The sequence below is a fragment of the Chanos chanos genome, chromosome 5, assembly GCF_902362185.1.
Source record: "Chanos chanos chromosome 5, fChaCha1.1, whole genome shotgun sequence".
NCBI classification, from domain to species: Eukaryota; Metazoa; Chordata; class Actinopteri; order Gonorynchiformes; family Chanidae; genus Chanos; species Chanos chanos.
Window position 1 is genome coordinate 28659284 of NC_044499.1, and position 15316 is coordinate 28674599.

At 41.7% G+C, this 15316-nt stretch overlaps 1 protein-coding gene across 1 annotated transcript in view; it reads right to left on the reverse strand.

Moving 5' to 3' along the window:
• Positions 1 to 2419: 2419 nt before the first annotated feature.
• abca5 (ATP-binding cassette, sub-family A (ABC1), member 5) overlaps positions 2420 to 15316 on the reverse strand; it is a 42449-nt gene continuing 29552 nt past the window's right edge. Inside the window, exons 27-39 of the mRNA XM_030773499.1 lie at positions 13521 to 13589; positions 11941 to 12032; positions 11565 to 11688; positions 11141 to 11258; positions 10943 to 11034; positions 10490 to 10665; positions 9630 to 9705; positions 9205 to 9299; positions 6817 to 6936; positions 3898 to 4050; positions 3651 to 3730; positions 3480 to 3535; positions 2420 to 2611 (exon numbers count right to left, since the gene is read on the reverse strand). Coding sequence (XP_030629359.1) covers positions 2471 to 2611; positions 3480 to 3535; positions 3651 to 3730; positions 3898 to 4050; positions 6817 to 6936; positions 9205 to 9299; positions 9630 to 9705; positions 10490 to 10665; positions 10943 to 11034; positions 11141 to 11258; positions 11565 to 11688; positions 11941 to 12032; positions 13521 to 13589 — 1392 coding nt within the window. The 3' untranslated portion in view covers positions 2420 to 2470. The remainder of the gene's footprint in view (positions 2612 to 3479; positions 3536 to 3650; positions 3731 to 3897; positions 4051 to 6816; positions 6937 to 9204; positions 9300 to 9629; positions 9706 to 10489; positions 10666 to 10942; positions 11035 to 11140; positions 11259 to 11564; positions 11689 to 11940; positions 12033 to 13520; positions 13590 to 15316) is intronic.

Below are 15316 nucleotides of genomic sequence, written 5' to 3' on the forward strand. Positions count from 1 at the left end.
TTTATGTAATCTAACAAGGAGCTCAGTACTGGATTACATATATGGAAAAAGGCCATCCCACCACCAAAAAACAAAACGAAACAAAACAAAACCGTCAAAATCTAGGTTCTTTTCTTTTCCACTGTCAAACCCTAAATTCACCATCAGTACATACCATGTGATTTCTTTAAAAAGTTCCTAATTCCAGCGCACAACAGACTAAAAATTACTACTACTACAAAAAACATTAAAAAGCCTCAATTCAAAGAAACAAGTCTATAACAAAACAGAACTTACAGCACTTGTTTTCTAAGATCTCCATTAAGTAGCTGAGATCTGATGTTAAAACCAAAGTATTCTCTCACTAAAAGAGTCATACTCTGCTCCTCCAGCCTCTGGGTGGCCCTCTAAAACCCTGGCTCACAAACAAGGCTTTCTTTTATTTGTAAAATTCGAATCACATTTGAGCACATTTAAAACCTTTCCAAACCTGTCCACAAACACTCACCATGTGGAGTTGCTTCAGTATCCATGTCCTGACTGTGTGAGACATTTGATCTAAATGACCTCTGAGTGACCACTGTGGAGACCCAGCTTGTGATGTGATCAACCTCAGATTGTGTGTGTGTGTATATATATATGTGTGTGTGTGTGTGTGTGTGTGTGTGTGTGTGTGTGTGTGTGTGTGTGTGTGTGTGTGTATATATTATATATATATATATACTCAACCCAAATGATAAAACAACTGCCTGTCATTCTGAAGAGCTCTGTTTTTCTGTTTTAAACTTAGTTAGGTTAAACTAAGTTTAAGTATTGCATACTGCTGATGTAAGACTGTGTTTGGTCCATAAAGCTTTGCTACTTTTTTTGAAATTGTGTGAGTATGCTTGAATGGCTACAACACAGAAGTAATGTCCTTCATAAAGCATACATTTCTAGAGGACACAAATCACACCAGCATTACATGATGAGCGAGCCCTCCATAGTCCACATTTCACTTACAGGATTGTTCAAACCTAACTCATATCAGCATTTCACACTAAATGTCCAGTCTTCAGTTCTCAGGTATGTCTGATAAAGAGAAAAAAAACAAACAAACACGGACACACACAGAACCCAACTGCCGAAAATACTTCACTGTCCTCATGATTTCAAATGGTTAAATCCATAGCCTGTCCCTTCTCTTCTGTTCTGTTCGTCAGCTGAACAGGTGAATTCGCTTCTGTTCTGTTCTGTCTGCAGCTGAACGGGTGAAGTTGCTTCTGTTCTGTTCTGTTCTTCTCGAGAGCGGGTGTGATGCATCTCGATGTTTGGAGAGCTACGGCGAAGCTGAAGCTGCACGCACATGCTGGTGTTTTACAGAGAACAGCCGGGCTGACACAGCCCGCCCCCCATGCAGGAAAAACACACACACACGCAAAAAGCCCAAGCCTTCTTGCTCCATCATGGGGATGAGCTGGAGAAAGTTTACTGATTGACTGTCGTCTTCAGCATCATCTCAGGCCAGGTAAAAAAGAAATAAATAAAAATCCTCTTCAGGACTGAGGGACATGCGTTTTATTTTATGGGGACATCTATGATCTCTACACCTCTACACATAATGTACTTATACCCGCAACAAGGTACAAGTGCCAGAGCAAAAAAAAAAAAAAAAAAAAAAAAAATATATATATATATATATATATATATATATGTGTGTGTGTGTGTGTGTGTGTGTGTGTAGACTCCATGCTACAGACACCAAAAGCATCTTCTCAGTGTCAATGACAGTGTGTTGGAGTATACAGCTGAAGGATGCACAGCTTTGGTAAAGTAAGAGAATCAGTCCTGAACACATAGTTCATTCCCAAGAGGGTAAGTATATTTAAAAAGAAAAAAATCTTGAAAATCTTCTTACGACTTCTGGAGGGTGAACTGGAGACATGGGTGAACATGGTTTACGCCTTTTCATCGAGGCTGGTGGATGGAGTTAAGAAAGGAAATAAATATAAAATTTCTCTTTAAAAAATAAGTTAAACTGTTAGCAAAGTCAAGATCTGCCACTGCTTGACGCATGTCAGCTGACATGCACTGTGGCCAATCCTGACAGAGACATCGTCCAAGCCAGAAACCAGTCCTTCACCCGCACACACACACACACACACACACACACACACACACACACACACACACACACACACACACACAAACACAAACACACCTCCTCTGTGAGTGTGTGTGTGTGTGTGTGAGGCTGCAGTAGTCCTCACTGTGTTGTCTCCTGAGGGTCCTGTTGATTTGGGGGGGGTTAGTAAGGCGAAGGCTGGCACGTGCAGAAAGAGAGAGGCAGGGTTGGGTCGCGAGGAGGCAGAGAAAGAGAGAGAGAGAAAGAGAGAGGGAGGGAGAGAGAGAGAGAGAGAGAGAGAGAGAGAGAGAGAGAGAGAGTGAGAGTAAAGGAGAGTGAGGGAACGTATGAGGGGGTGGGACTAGGATAGCCCATAACAGGATGGAATCAGAGCTGGTGCACAATGCTGTCAGTTTGACTGACAGCAACAGGGCCATCCTGTTGTAGGCGTGTCCATTGGAAGGTGGTGCTGAGAGAGCCGACGTCATCCTCTTCGTTCTCCTGCTCCTTTGCCAACTCCATGAAGACCTACCACAGGCACAGACAGGGGTCACAAAGACCTTATGACTACCACAATGTTTGTTTCACCGTTCTGTTATGTACAGACAGACAGAAATCATATCAGAACATATCAACCCACCCCTTCCTGACATTCTGTTGCTAGCTTTAATTAGTCTAATATGTTAAAGCTGAGCGACCCAAAGGGCACAGAGCATGACTGCCCGGTGCTTTTGTAGGCTGACGAGCCTGTGAACGTGGTGATGGTGTGAGAGAGTGGTGGTGTTGTTGGCTGACGAGCCTGTGAACGTGGTGATGGTGTGAGAGAATGGAGCTCAGAGTGTAGTGTTCAGTGCAGACGGAATAAGAACATGCCTGCACTCAGCGATGACAGGTACTTAAACCTGATTGATGCACTTATTGTAAGTCGCTTTGGTTAAAAGCGTCTTCTAAACGGCAAATTGTACATTGTCTATGCGCAAAATCACTGCACATTTGCCTCCAAGAGAAAACTCCTCCCCATTTTCTCTCTGGACTCACAAAATGTGACACAAATGTGGGTGGGTTACTCTGTCTATACTTGTGTATCTGTCATATGTTTGGTATTTTTCAATCGCATTTGGAAAAAAATTGATAATAATACAGCAGAATGACTTTTATCATGAACTTTTAGTTTTGAAGGAGAAAAAAAAATTACATTCGTCAGCAGCAGGGGTCAGAAGTCATGTGTCTGTTGCTATAGAGACTGTGATATAAAGATAAATTGGTTGGGTCGAGTAAGCACTTGCTTCAGCAGTGACTGTTAGGGTTAGGGTCAGGGTCAGGGTTAGGGTCAGGGTAAAACTCTAATGAAAAATCTCCTGTGCCCAGCAGTGTTGCGAGAGCAGTCATTCCTGACCTGCTCCAGTGTAGACTGTGAGAAGTTGTATTCTTCAAAGTTGAAGTTTTGTTTAGCTGCAGAAAGACAAACAAAAAAGAGATGCGATTAAACGTGGCATGTGTAAGCAAGTGTTGCAGGACTGAGAAGGCAACATTCAGAGCGTGTTTGTGTGAGTGTACAGTCCCTCACCAGTCTCAAGCTGGGTGAAAGACTTGGCCAGTGATTTGACATCTTCCATAGGGATCTTATACACCATCAGAGTTGCAAAGCTGTAATACACACAAAACCAGATCAGATTTACCTCTGGTTTTGTGGTAAATCACAAACACACTAGCATTATCTAACACACTCATTATATACACTGATAAATATCCACACAGACAACACATACACACAGTCACACACAGACAACATATATACAAACACACACACACACCTTTCCTGGCGAGCAGCATGAGGGAAGATTCGGAGGATCTCTTTGTGCAGCAGAGCAACCTGCTGTAACCCTGTCAGCTCCTCTCGCAGTTTTATCTCCAGGCTGTATCCACGCCCATACTTGCCCTTCAGGTGCTGGATAGAGCCGATACACCTATAGAATGATTCAGGACGCAGCATGATGAACACATACATGCACATATGACCAGCAACAGTACACAACTTCTCCAAACTCTAATTCATATCAATCTGTGAGGGTGTAGTTGCGCATCCGTCACTTAAATCGGTGTAATGCGCGCTCGACATTAAAAGAAACCTTAACTTACCAACATGATTGGACTGGGCTGAAGATATGGGTTATTGGAATGGACTGTTTAAAATACGAGTTTGTTGAACAAAGTGTTGAATCGTCCTCGACTGCTAAAAGTCTTTTCATCGTGGCAAACAGTAGCAATAGTTGATGTGGCTTTTTAAATAGTTTGTGTGTGCACTTTGTTTGGATGCATCCACATTTCAGAATAGTATTTTGCACTGGTATGGCGGTTGGAATGGCGGTGAATAGGATCATGTGTGTAAATGACAAGGGAATTCTGTAATAAATGTATATTGAATTATGCTTTTGACGATGCTCTGTGTTGCAGTTTTGTGCAAGAAATTTTGAAACGTATTGTGGAGAATGGTTCGGTGTAAGTCTACGTAACGGTGAGGCAGAGACCCTGTGGGGAGAGACTGCTCTGGTGTGAGAGTATACGGTGTATGCGTAAAATGAATACCAAGACGAGCTCTTTGTCATTTTGAGATACTTTTATTGTGTGATCAGTCCTGTGTTGTTTGTTGTTTTATTTCGTTTTTCCCCCCTTTTTGCTGTTCCCCTGCCGGCAGATTCAATCACCAGAATAAAAAGATATCATCATCTTTCTTGCGATACTTACCTGTGCACCTGTTCCCTCCATCAGCCGGACATGCTACATTACACAATGATTTTAAACAAATCTAATATCTAATAAGCAAATCTAATATTAATTATAGTCACCAGTTTTAAATATTGTAAACCATTAAACAGATATAAACCAGATAAAGAGATATTAAATTGTTAGGTTTATAAATATTAGGGGTGTAACGATTTTGTGCCAAAAACAAAGTCGTGGTTGTGTAGTCCTCAACTTGGTTCAAGGTTCACGTGTAATGAACTGCAATTTTTACCTCACCTGAATTCTTGTAAGTGAAGTTTTTTCCTCTCAATTTCTCACTGCAAGAACATGTATGTACCAGGATGGGCCCCAAATATTCGGCTATTCAGATATTTGTTCTTTGGCTAGGTATTTGGTTTTAAGTTTTGGGATTCGGATATTCATGGGATTTTTTTGTTTGGTTGGTTGTTTTTTATCAGTAAGGGCGAACTGCAAAATACATTTTGTCAGCACATTCTTGCTCTATATTTATACGTTTTAATTGCACTGTTAAAATGTGGAAATAACATTAGACTTCCAACACTGATGCGTTTATTTGCTTTAATTACTTAACTTTACCAGCATTTATTGAAGACTAGGCGATAATAACAGGCGATTATTTCACCTAAAGCCCTCAGGCTTCTGCAAGTTACTGGTAGCTGAACTGACCAGGGAAATTCAGGTTTTTTCTGTTGGAGGGGCATTACTGAAGTAACAGGTTTTTTTCCTGTTTGAGGGGCATTACTGAGGTAACAGGTTTTTTCTGTTGAAGGGGCATTACTGAGGTAACAGGTTTTTTTCCTGTTGGAGGGGCATTACTTAAGTAACAAGTTTTTTTCCTGTTTGAGGGGCATTACTAAGGTAACAGGTTTTTTCTGTTGGAGGGGCATTACTGAAGTAACAGGTTTTTTTCCTGTTTGAGGGGCATTACTGAGGTAACAGGTTTTTTCTGTTGGAGGGGCATTACTGAAGTAACAGTTTTTTTCCTGTTCGAGGGGCATTACTTAAGTAACAAGTTTTTTTTTTTCGGTTGGAGGGGCATTACTTAAGGAACAGGGTTTTTTTTTCTGTTGGAGGGGGATTACTTAAGTAACAGGTTTTTTTTTCTGTTGGAGGGGCTTTACTCAAGTAACAGGTTTTTTCCTGTTGGAGGGGGATTACTTAAGTAACAGGTTTTTTTTCTGTTGAAGGAGCATTACTTAAGTAACAGTTTTTTTTCTGTTGGAGAGGCATTACTTAAGTAACAGTTTTTTTCTGTTGGAAAACTGAGAAACTGAGCTGGGAAACTGAGGACTGTCCTGTCTCATTCAAATGGCAGTACTTTAGTTTTGTTGTCATTTATGACAACAGAAATTTTGCAGTCCTTCTTTTTTTGATGAAGCACTTTAAAAGATACTGATGTTTAGATTTCTCCCACTCATTGTCACAGAGAAGAGTCTTAAAATAACTGTTGCTCAAGTTTAGTTTTTTTTAAACCTGTTTTTTTTTTTTAAAGAAAAGCCTTAAAATAAAAGCTACTGAGGATTAGTTTTCTCTCATTCTCATTTCTTAAGGATCTTTGCTGCTGTTTGAATTACATCTGTTCTTTCTACGTTATATTTGCATATTTAAAAAGAAAGACAAACTGAGTTCCAACTTGGTTCAATTCACTTTCAACCAAAACCATAATGCAAGCCGAACCATGATACAAAAAGGGATACAAACTGAACTGTGAACAGGGTGAACCATCACCCCGACTAAATAATGCTAAATAAATAATGCTATATAATAAATAATGCTAAATATGCGAAATAAAAGTTAAATTTAATCTTTAGGTTTTTGCAGAAGGTAGATCTGAGAGGACTGATGAAGACCTAAACAAAACATTTCCTAAACCTTCTGTAGGTTTACTGCAAATGTTACAAACTCAGCAATGACCCAGAGAAGAGCATGATTTTCTCGTGGGATTTTACTTCCTTTGCTTGTCTCACCTGAGTCGTCCGGAGACCACGATGGCCACGCGGTCACATACAGCCTCTGCCTCTTCCATGTAATGTGTGGTCAGGATGGCCCCTCTCTGCCTGTTCTTAAAGGCAGCACGGATGGCCCGCCTGTTCACAGACACACACACACACACACACACACACACACACACAGACACACTGTGACGGAGCCGTCTTAGGCAAGGAGGCAGCAGGAGTCAAGATTGTGATTTGTGACAAACACCCGGTGAATTTATTTTTGTGCCAATAATAAATATGAAAAAATGAAAGAAAAAAAAAAAAAAAAACAACAAACAAACAAAACAAAACAAAACAAGAACGTATTTACACTATTTACACTGGAAAACAAACCAGACATAAATTCTTCAATAATTTTTCTCTAACTATCACTCCCCTACCAACTTCCACAACCAACCAACAACATCCCACCCCATCTAAAACAAAATGGAGGGCTTTTATAGTTAAAAACAGGATGTGACGACCTCCTACGGAGTTCGCGGGACTTTTGTTTTAAAATACCTGAGGCTGTGACATGCCAGTTTCTTTGGCGTCACTGCCACAACCTCACCTCCAGGAAGCATCACCCAGGTAAGCGAAGCTCTTACAATTAACAATCGACAAACATTTATACATAGACAACATAACCTAACATAGCATTTTTGACGGTAATCGGAGGATAATGGAATATGCGAATGAATTTGTTGGCCAACTTAATCGGAAATGTTGTAGAATGATATAGAACGCTAACGTTAGTCTCTTTCTCTCTTATTTACAGATCAATGAATGAAGACAATGGACATCACACACACACATTCACCACATAACACGGACAAAGTTCAAGTTAAACATTTATTGATTGTCGTTATTGTGATTTTGTTGTGTATGTTTGTGCGGTGAAAGTATATGAGCAGTTCGTGCCTGCAAACAGTTCATGCGTGACGGAGAGTTGACCCGTCACACACACACACAGACACACACACTCCTCAGAGCCCTGCAAACAGCACTCATACTCCTTACACTTGAGGCCTTGAATGTACTAACTAGGGATGTGCAGAGAGCCCAGCATTTGTATTTGTATCTGTATTTGTTGAGGCAGCAAAATTATTTGTTGTTGTATTTGTTTTTGAATAAAAGTGGAAATAGGTGTAACAGTCCTGTTTTTGTTTTTAATTATACTTCTAATTTTTGGATATTAAAGTGTTACTATAAGTGTTCTTCAACAAACTATTATAATAATTATGAAAACTTAAATGTAACATTGGTTTATGGTTTTCATAAACCCAACAATAAACATGTATAACCATAAACATCATTGAAAAGAAAATCATTTTAAAACTAAAATTCAATTCCTATTCCACACTCAACCCGATAAACTAAACTCTAAACTAATAAATGCCTATGCCTAACAGTGTGAACCCCGCGACCACCCACCCTAAGTGGAGGACACAACTGTGACACACACAGGCTGACTGAGCAGTGAGCACAGCGAGTAGGTGAACTAGCTAGTAACTACTGCCAGAGCCAATGTAGGCTAATCTCCTACGTGGGGCATCATGTGAACCTCAGTACTGGTTTCATGAATAACGAAATACTTAAGCTTTTGGCACATTAGCACCACATTATCATAGGTATCAGTACTTTGAAAAGACTGTGCAAGAAACTGTCTATTCCGAAGAACAAACCACATGGACTTGGGGGAAATTGCCACGAAAATAAAGTTGTAATTTTACAAGACAAAAGTGATAATACTAAGAGAATAAAATCATAATTTTACGAGAAAAAGAGACATAATATTACAAGAATAAAGTCGTAATTTTAGTCTACGTCTTATTTTAGAGGGGAAATACCAGATGACTAGCCTGCTGCCAGTGTTAAAATGAGGAACGTGGAGCATCTTGTGAAGTTATACTTTAGTATAGGTTTCATGAATAATGAAATATTTAATGTTTTGGCACATCAGCACCACATTGCGGCAGGCTGCTTCTCTGATCCTCCTCTGAAATTATGATTTTATTCTCGTAATATTATAACCTTATTCTCGAAATCTCCGATTTTTCCCCCTCGATGTGGCCCTAATAATGAGGAACACTGGCTATTTGACATGTTTTTTTTTTCTTCTTCCTGAAAACAAATAATTTTTAAAATATTTGAACGAAATAAATATTCGTAAAAACCCACTATTTGTGCTTTGCCAAATACCGTATTCGGATTCAGCTCCACCCCTAGTACTAACCATCACATCACAGTGAGACGCTAACCTCTTTAACATACAAATATTAATCCTGTATTTCAGACAATATAAAAGTAACTGCACTGGACCAAACCAAAACATGAAATTAAGTTCATTCAGTGATGTGTTATGATAAAAACACTCACCACATCCTCTGTTTAGATTTGGGATCCATCCCCGTGGACGGCTCATCCAGCAGCACAATCTGAGGATTTCCCAGCATGCTTATGGCAAAGCACAACTAAAAAACACAAACAAAACAAACAAACAAACAAACAAAAACAAAAGAAAACAAGGGAGGTTTATCACCGCTGTGGTCCGGAACAGCACAGTACAGTGCATGCTGACTGAGGGACATCAGTTTGTTCTGTCTGACTTTGTGATAACCTTGTGATCTGTATAGGTCACATACAAAGAGCATTAATGAGTGAATCAGACTGGTCTGAGCTGCCTCATATATATTCTATTAAATAATATATAATAGAATATAAAATATTAATATGGTATTTAATTCACACAGGTCTGAGGCAGCATTCTTGGCTGTATTATGACTCTGACAGAGTACGCTCACCTTCCTCTTCAGCCCTGCAGAAAGGTTCTTCACCTGCTTATGGAGATGTTCCTTCAGCTCAAGAGCATTTACCACCCTGAGAACATGTACACACAGACACACACACACACACACACACACACACACGCATAATTGGGAGAGGTACCAAAGATATCTTAAGCCCCTTTCACACATGCACTGCGACTCTAAAATAATTGGGATTCTAACTGGAGGGGCTGTATGTGTGAACAAAAATGTCCAAATCAGCTGACTCGGATTCTAAACGGACTTTATTCTACCAGCCCCCTATTACAAACTCCGTTTTCTCTTGGTTTGGGCCCTTGTGTGAATAGAGAGGATTATACTCTGGAATATACACAGTGAGCAAGTGGGCGTGTTGATGCTGTTTCTAACTTGCAACTGGCGTGAAACAAACATCTGAATGAGAAGAAGGAGGGTCATTTACATGAAGACGCCAACGAAAATGTCTAACTGAAGAGACGACGAGACTCTGGGAACCTCTGTTGGTAAGGGCCGACGCTGAAATCATCAGACAAAAGTTGGTAGCCTCGTCTGCCTTTTTCCATCCGTTGCAAACAAAACACTGCGATTTTCGCAGAGTACTTTTTGTGTCATGTCCTGCCTCCTGCACGCTCTACCCAGGCACCACCCCCTGCCTAAACCAAATGGAGTATTTCGAGTATGTATGAACACGTCTGACTCGGACTATCAGCTGCTGTGTGCTACATGTGTGAAAGGGCAACTTCAGACATAATGCGAGTCTGATTCTGCGACAATATTCCGTAGCGCATATGTGAAAATGGCTTGAGTTTTTAAGATAGCGTCTAGAGGGGGGGGTATGACAGAGAAGACTGCTGTACCGTTTGATGATGCTGGGCGTGTCTTGGCTGTGCAGCCCCTTGATAGCGGCGTAGATAAGAAGGTGCTCCTGCAGTGTGATTCGGGGCCAGAGGGGGTTAACCTGTGGACAGTAACCCACATGCTCCGGAGGGTTATCCACTGGAGTGAAGTCTGTTCCATAGTCTCCCATCAGGATCTGAAACCATCAGCAGGCCAATGTCAGACACACTGAGACTTCCCCTGTCTGACTCTCTGTGCAGTGCCTAAACACATATCACAGATCCTTGGCTAACTGCTTACTTCACATGGAAGACACTTGGCTCTAGAAAACTTCAGAACATATGAGACAATGGTGAGTTTGGAGTGTTTTGTATTAATAAGCAGTGTTCGAAAACAGGAGAAAGGGAGCTTAGGGGGGTGAACAGGGAGAGAGAGGGAGAGAGAGAGAGAGAGAGAGAACGACAGATACTGACTTGTCCTGCTGTAGGCTCTATATCTCCTGCTAACATGTGCATGACTGTGCTCTTCCCAGCTCCGTTTGGACCCAGCAGACCCAGAACCTCACCTGTGACAGAGCAGTCACATATCATGGCCACATTTCATCTGCTGGACTTGACTGAGTGGCCACAACTCACGGAACCAGAAAACTTTCTCTTTTTTTTTTTTTTTACCTTTGCGGACACAAAAGGAGATGTTCTTTGTGGCCACTTTACTCTTCTTGTTTAGAGACAGTCCTTCTCTGCGCCCTGAATATTGTTTCCTCAGATTACTCACTACCACCACAGGTTTCTGAGGACACAAACACACACGCACGCACACACACACGTACACACACACGTACACATACACCCACGTGCGCACATGCACGCACACACAAATTCACAAAGATATATTGTGTATTCCATATTACACTCAGAGCAACACATAAAGAAATGAATAGACAAACAGATGAAAAAATGAAGAGATGAAAAAAAGGTGACTGTGAAGGTTCCCATAAGAGAGCCTGCAGGGACAGAAACATTACTGATGTACATGCTCTCTCTGATGGCAGGAGGAGACTCTGAAATAGAGAACAGAGTGAAGAAGACTCTGTACCTCCTCACAGCTCTGACAGTTGAGCGCCTCCCTCACACGGGCCTTCTCCACCTGCACGTCCTCATCCTCATTACAGTTCTCCTCTGGGTTCCTCTGTACTTTGCTCCTCGGTTTGGAGGAGATCCTTCAAGACACACAGTAGAGAGAACCAGGAAAATAAGAACAACCAGGAAAAACGCAGAACCCTATAAAATAACTATCAACCTCTATTACTTTTTAAAATTTAAAGTAACCATTTTCTACAATGTTTGGTGGTTTTCAAAGGTTAAGAGCTAAGTACAGCATATTTTGTGCTGAGTTTGTCTCACATGAGCAGTGGAGTAAACTCATTACAGAAGGATGAGGGAAAATCAGACGGCATGTTCAGAGTCCCTACCTGCACAGCTGGTCGTCCTTCATGGTTTTGCCTCCATAGCGGATCTCTAACCACCGCAAAATGAACAGCAGGAGAATGCACTGGAGGTAGGGCTACACACACACACACACACACACACACACACACAGGAACAATCACAGCAATATCCAACACTCACACACACATGATGCATAGATACTGTACTGGCCAAATTTATGCCAGTAACAGTAGCTTTGTGTGGGTTTGCCAATAATTTGCATAAGGGTTATAATAATGACTGGAACAAATATTTGAAGATAACACTCTAACGGTGTTTTATTACATTTTGGGGAGGAGAGGCACAGCAACAGACACAACAGAACAAGGAATATGACTACTCTGAAATGCTCTCCAGGAATACAGTCAGCCTAACTGTTCCAAATCAGAGGATACCAACAGTGGGGTCTCCCCTTCTTAACCATCTAAACAGATCAGCTAAGGCCAGATACTGCTCACAGCTTCAAAAATATTAAAATGTGATGTGAATAGAAGAAGGTTCCTAAATGTATTATAGGTAAAACCGTTCATTTAAACACACACACGAATCACTGCAGAAATGTGTATCTTACAATGGAAAACATCATTTAGTCTGACTGACACATATAAGCATGTAAGAATACATACAATAATACTAGAGGTCAGTGATCACGCGAGTATGTGCAAACAGCATGTTTAACCCTGAGCATGGACCAGAGCCGGCGCCAGTGGAAAACAAATGGGGGGGGGGCAACTGAAACGCAGAGAGGGGGCAGTGACTCAACCCAAAAAATTAGACATGCTGCGCACAGCTATACTATCGTTTAACAAGTGCACATACAATTTAGCACATACAATTATGTACAGTAAATAATACTTGACAATGATAATGAACAACTGTGATCATTATTTTAGTGTGTACTCTTTCTGCTTATAAAAAAAAGTTTACTGTAAAACAGCATGCCATGTTATGCTGAGAGCCGCGTCTCTGTACAGGTTTGTAGCCTAGGAGTAATAGACTATACCATACTGTCTAGATGTGTAGTAGGCTATACCATCTAGGTTTGTATAAGTACACTATGATGTCCGCACAATGGCAAAATCACCTAACAATGCATTTCTCAGAATGCATCCCTGTGATTAAGCGACGCACAACTATATTCCAAAATCTGAAACAATCCAAAATCTGAAACACTTCTGGTCCTAGGCATTTCGGATAAGGGATTCTCAACCTGCATCGTACATATTACAGTAAAGCCTGCGGAACTGAAATGAGAGAGAGACTGTATGAGAGGCAGACTTTATGTGTGTGTGTGTGTGTGTGTGTGTGTGTGTGAGTGAGAGAGAGAGAGAGAGAGAGAGAGAGAGAGAGAGAGAGAGAGAGAGAGAGAGAGAGAGAGAGAGAGAGAGAGAGAGACTGACTGTGTTTCTGTGTGTGTGTGAGTGAGTGAGAGACTGTGTGTGCGTGAGTGAGTGAGAGAGAGACTGTGTGTGTGTGTGTGTGTGTGTGTGTGTGTGTGTGAGAGAGAGAGAGAGAGAGATTGACCAAGTGTGTATTATGCCATTTGAATGCTCATGAAACTCACTGTGATAACAGAGATGAGTAAGTTCTTCCACAGCACGTTTTCCTCATACAGGGGTGGCATGAATGTGGCCTGTAAACACATGCACATACAAAATACACAGAGTTTATACCAACAGCTCATCCACTGACACACACACCTTATACCTACAGCTCATCCACTGACACACACCTTATACCAACAGCTCATCCACTGACACACACCTTATACCAACAGCTCATCCACAGAGACACACCTTATACCTACAGCTCATCCACAGAGACGTACCTTATACCTACAGCTCATCCACAGAGACACACACCTTATACTTACAGCTCATCCACAGAGACACACACCTTATACCTACAGCTCATCCACAGAGACACACACCTTATACCTACAGCTCATCCACAGAGACACACACCTTATACCTACAGCTCATCCACAGAGACACACATCTTATACCAACAGCTCATCCACAGAGACACACACCTTATACCTACAGCTCATCCACAGAGACACACACCTTATACCTACAGCTCATCCACTGCCACACACCTTATACCTACAGCTCATCCACAGAGACACACACCTTATACCAACAGCTCATCCACAGAGACACACACCTTATACCTACAGCTCACCCACAGACACACACACCTTATACCTACAGCTCATCCACTGACACACACCTTATACCTACAGCTCATCCACTGCCACACATCTTATACCTACAGCTCATCCACTGACACACACCTTATATCTACAGCTCATCCACAGAGACACACACCTTATACCAACAGCTCATCCACAGAGACACACCTTATACTTACAGCTCATCAACAGAGACATACCTTATACCTACAGCTCATCCACAGAGACACACACCTTATACTTACAGCTCATCCACAGAGACACACACCTTATACTTACAGCTCATCCACAGAGACACACACCTTATACCAACAGCTCATCCACAGAGACACACACCTTATACCCACAGCTCATCCACAGAGACACACACCTTATACCCACAGCTCATCCACAGAGACACACACCTTATACCCACAGCTCATCCACAGAGACACACACCTTATACCCACAGCTCATCCACAGAGACACACCTTATACCTACAGCTCATCCACTGCCACACACCTTATACCTACAGCTCATCCACAGAGACACACACCTTATACCAACAGCTCATCCACTGCCACACACCTTATACCCACAGCTCATCCACAGAGACACACCTTATACCTACAGCTCATCCACTGCCACACACCTTATACCTACAGCTCATCCACTGACACACACCTTATACCAACAGCTTATCCACTGACACACACCTTATACCAACAGCTCATCCACAGAGACACACCTTATACCTACAGCTCATCCACAGAGACATACCTTATACCTACAGCTCATCCACAGAGACACACACCTTATACTTACAGCTCATCCACTGACACACACCTTATACCAACAGCTCATCCACTGACACACACCTTATACCAACAGCTCATCCACAGAGACACACCTTATACCTACAGCTCATCCACAGAGACACACCTTATACCAACAGCTCATCCACAGAGACACACACCTTATACCTACAGCTCATCCACAGAGACACACACCTTATACCAACAGCTCATCCACAGAGACACACACCTTATACCAACAGCTCATCAACAGAGACACACCTTATACCTACAGCTCATCCACTGCCACACACCTTATACCTACAGCTCATCCACAGAGACACACACCTTATAACTACAGCTCATCCACTGACACACACCTTATACCAACA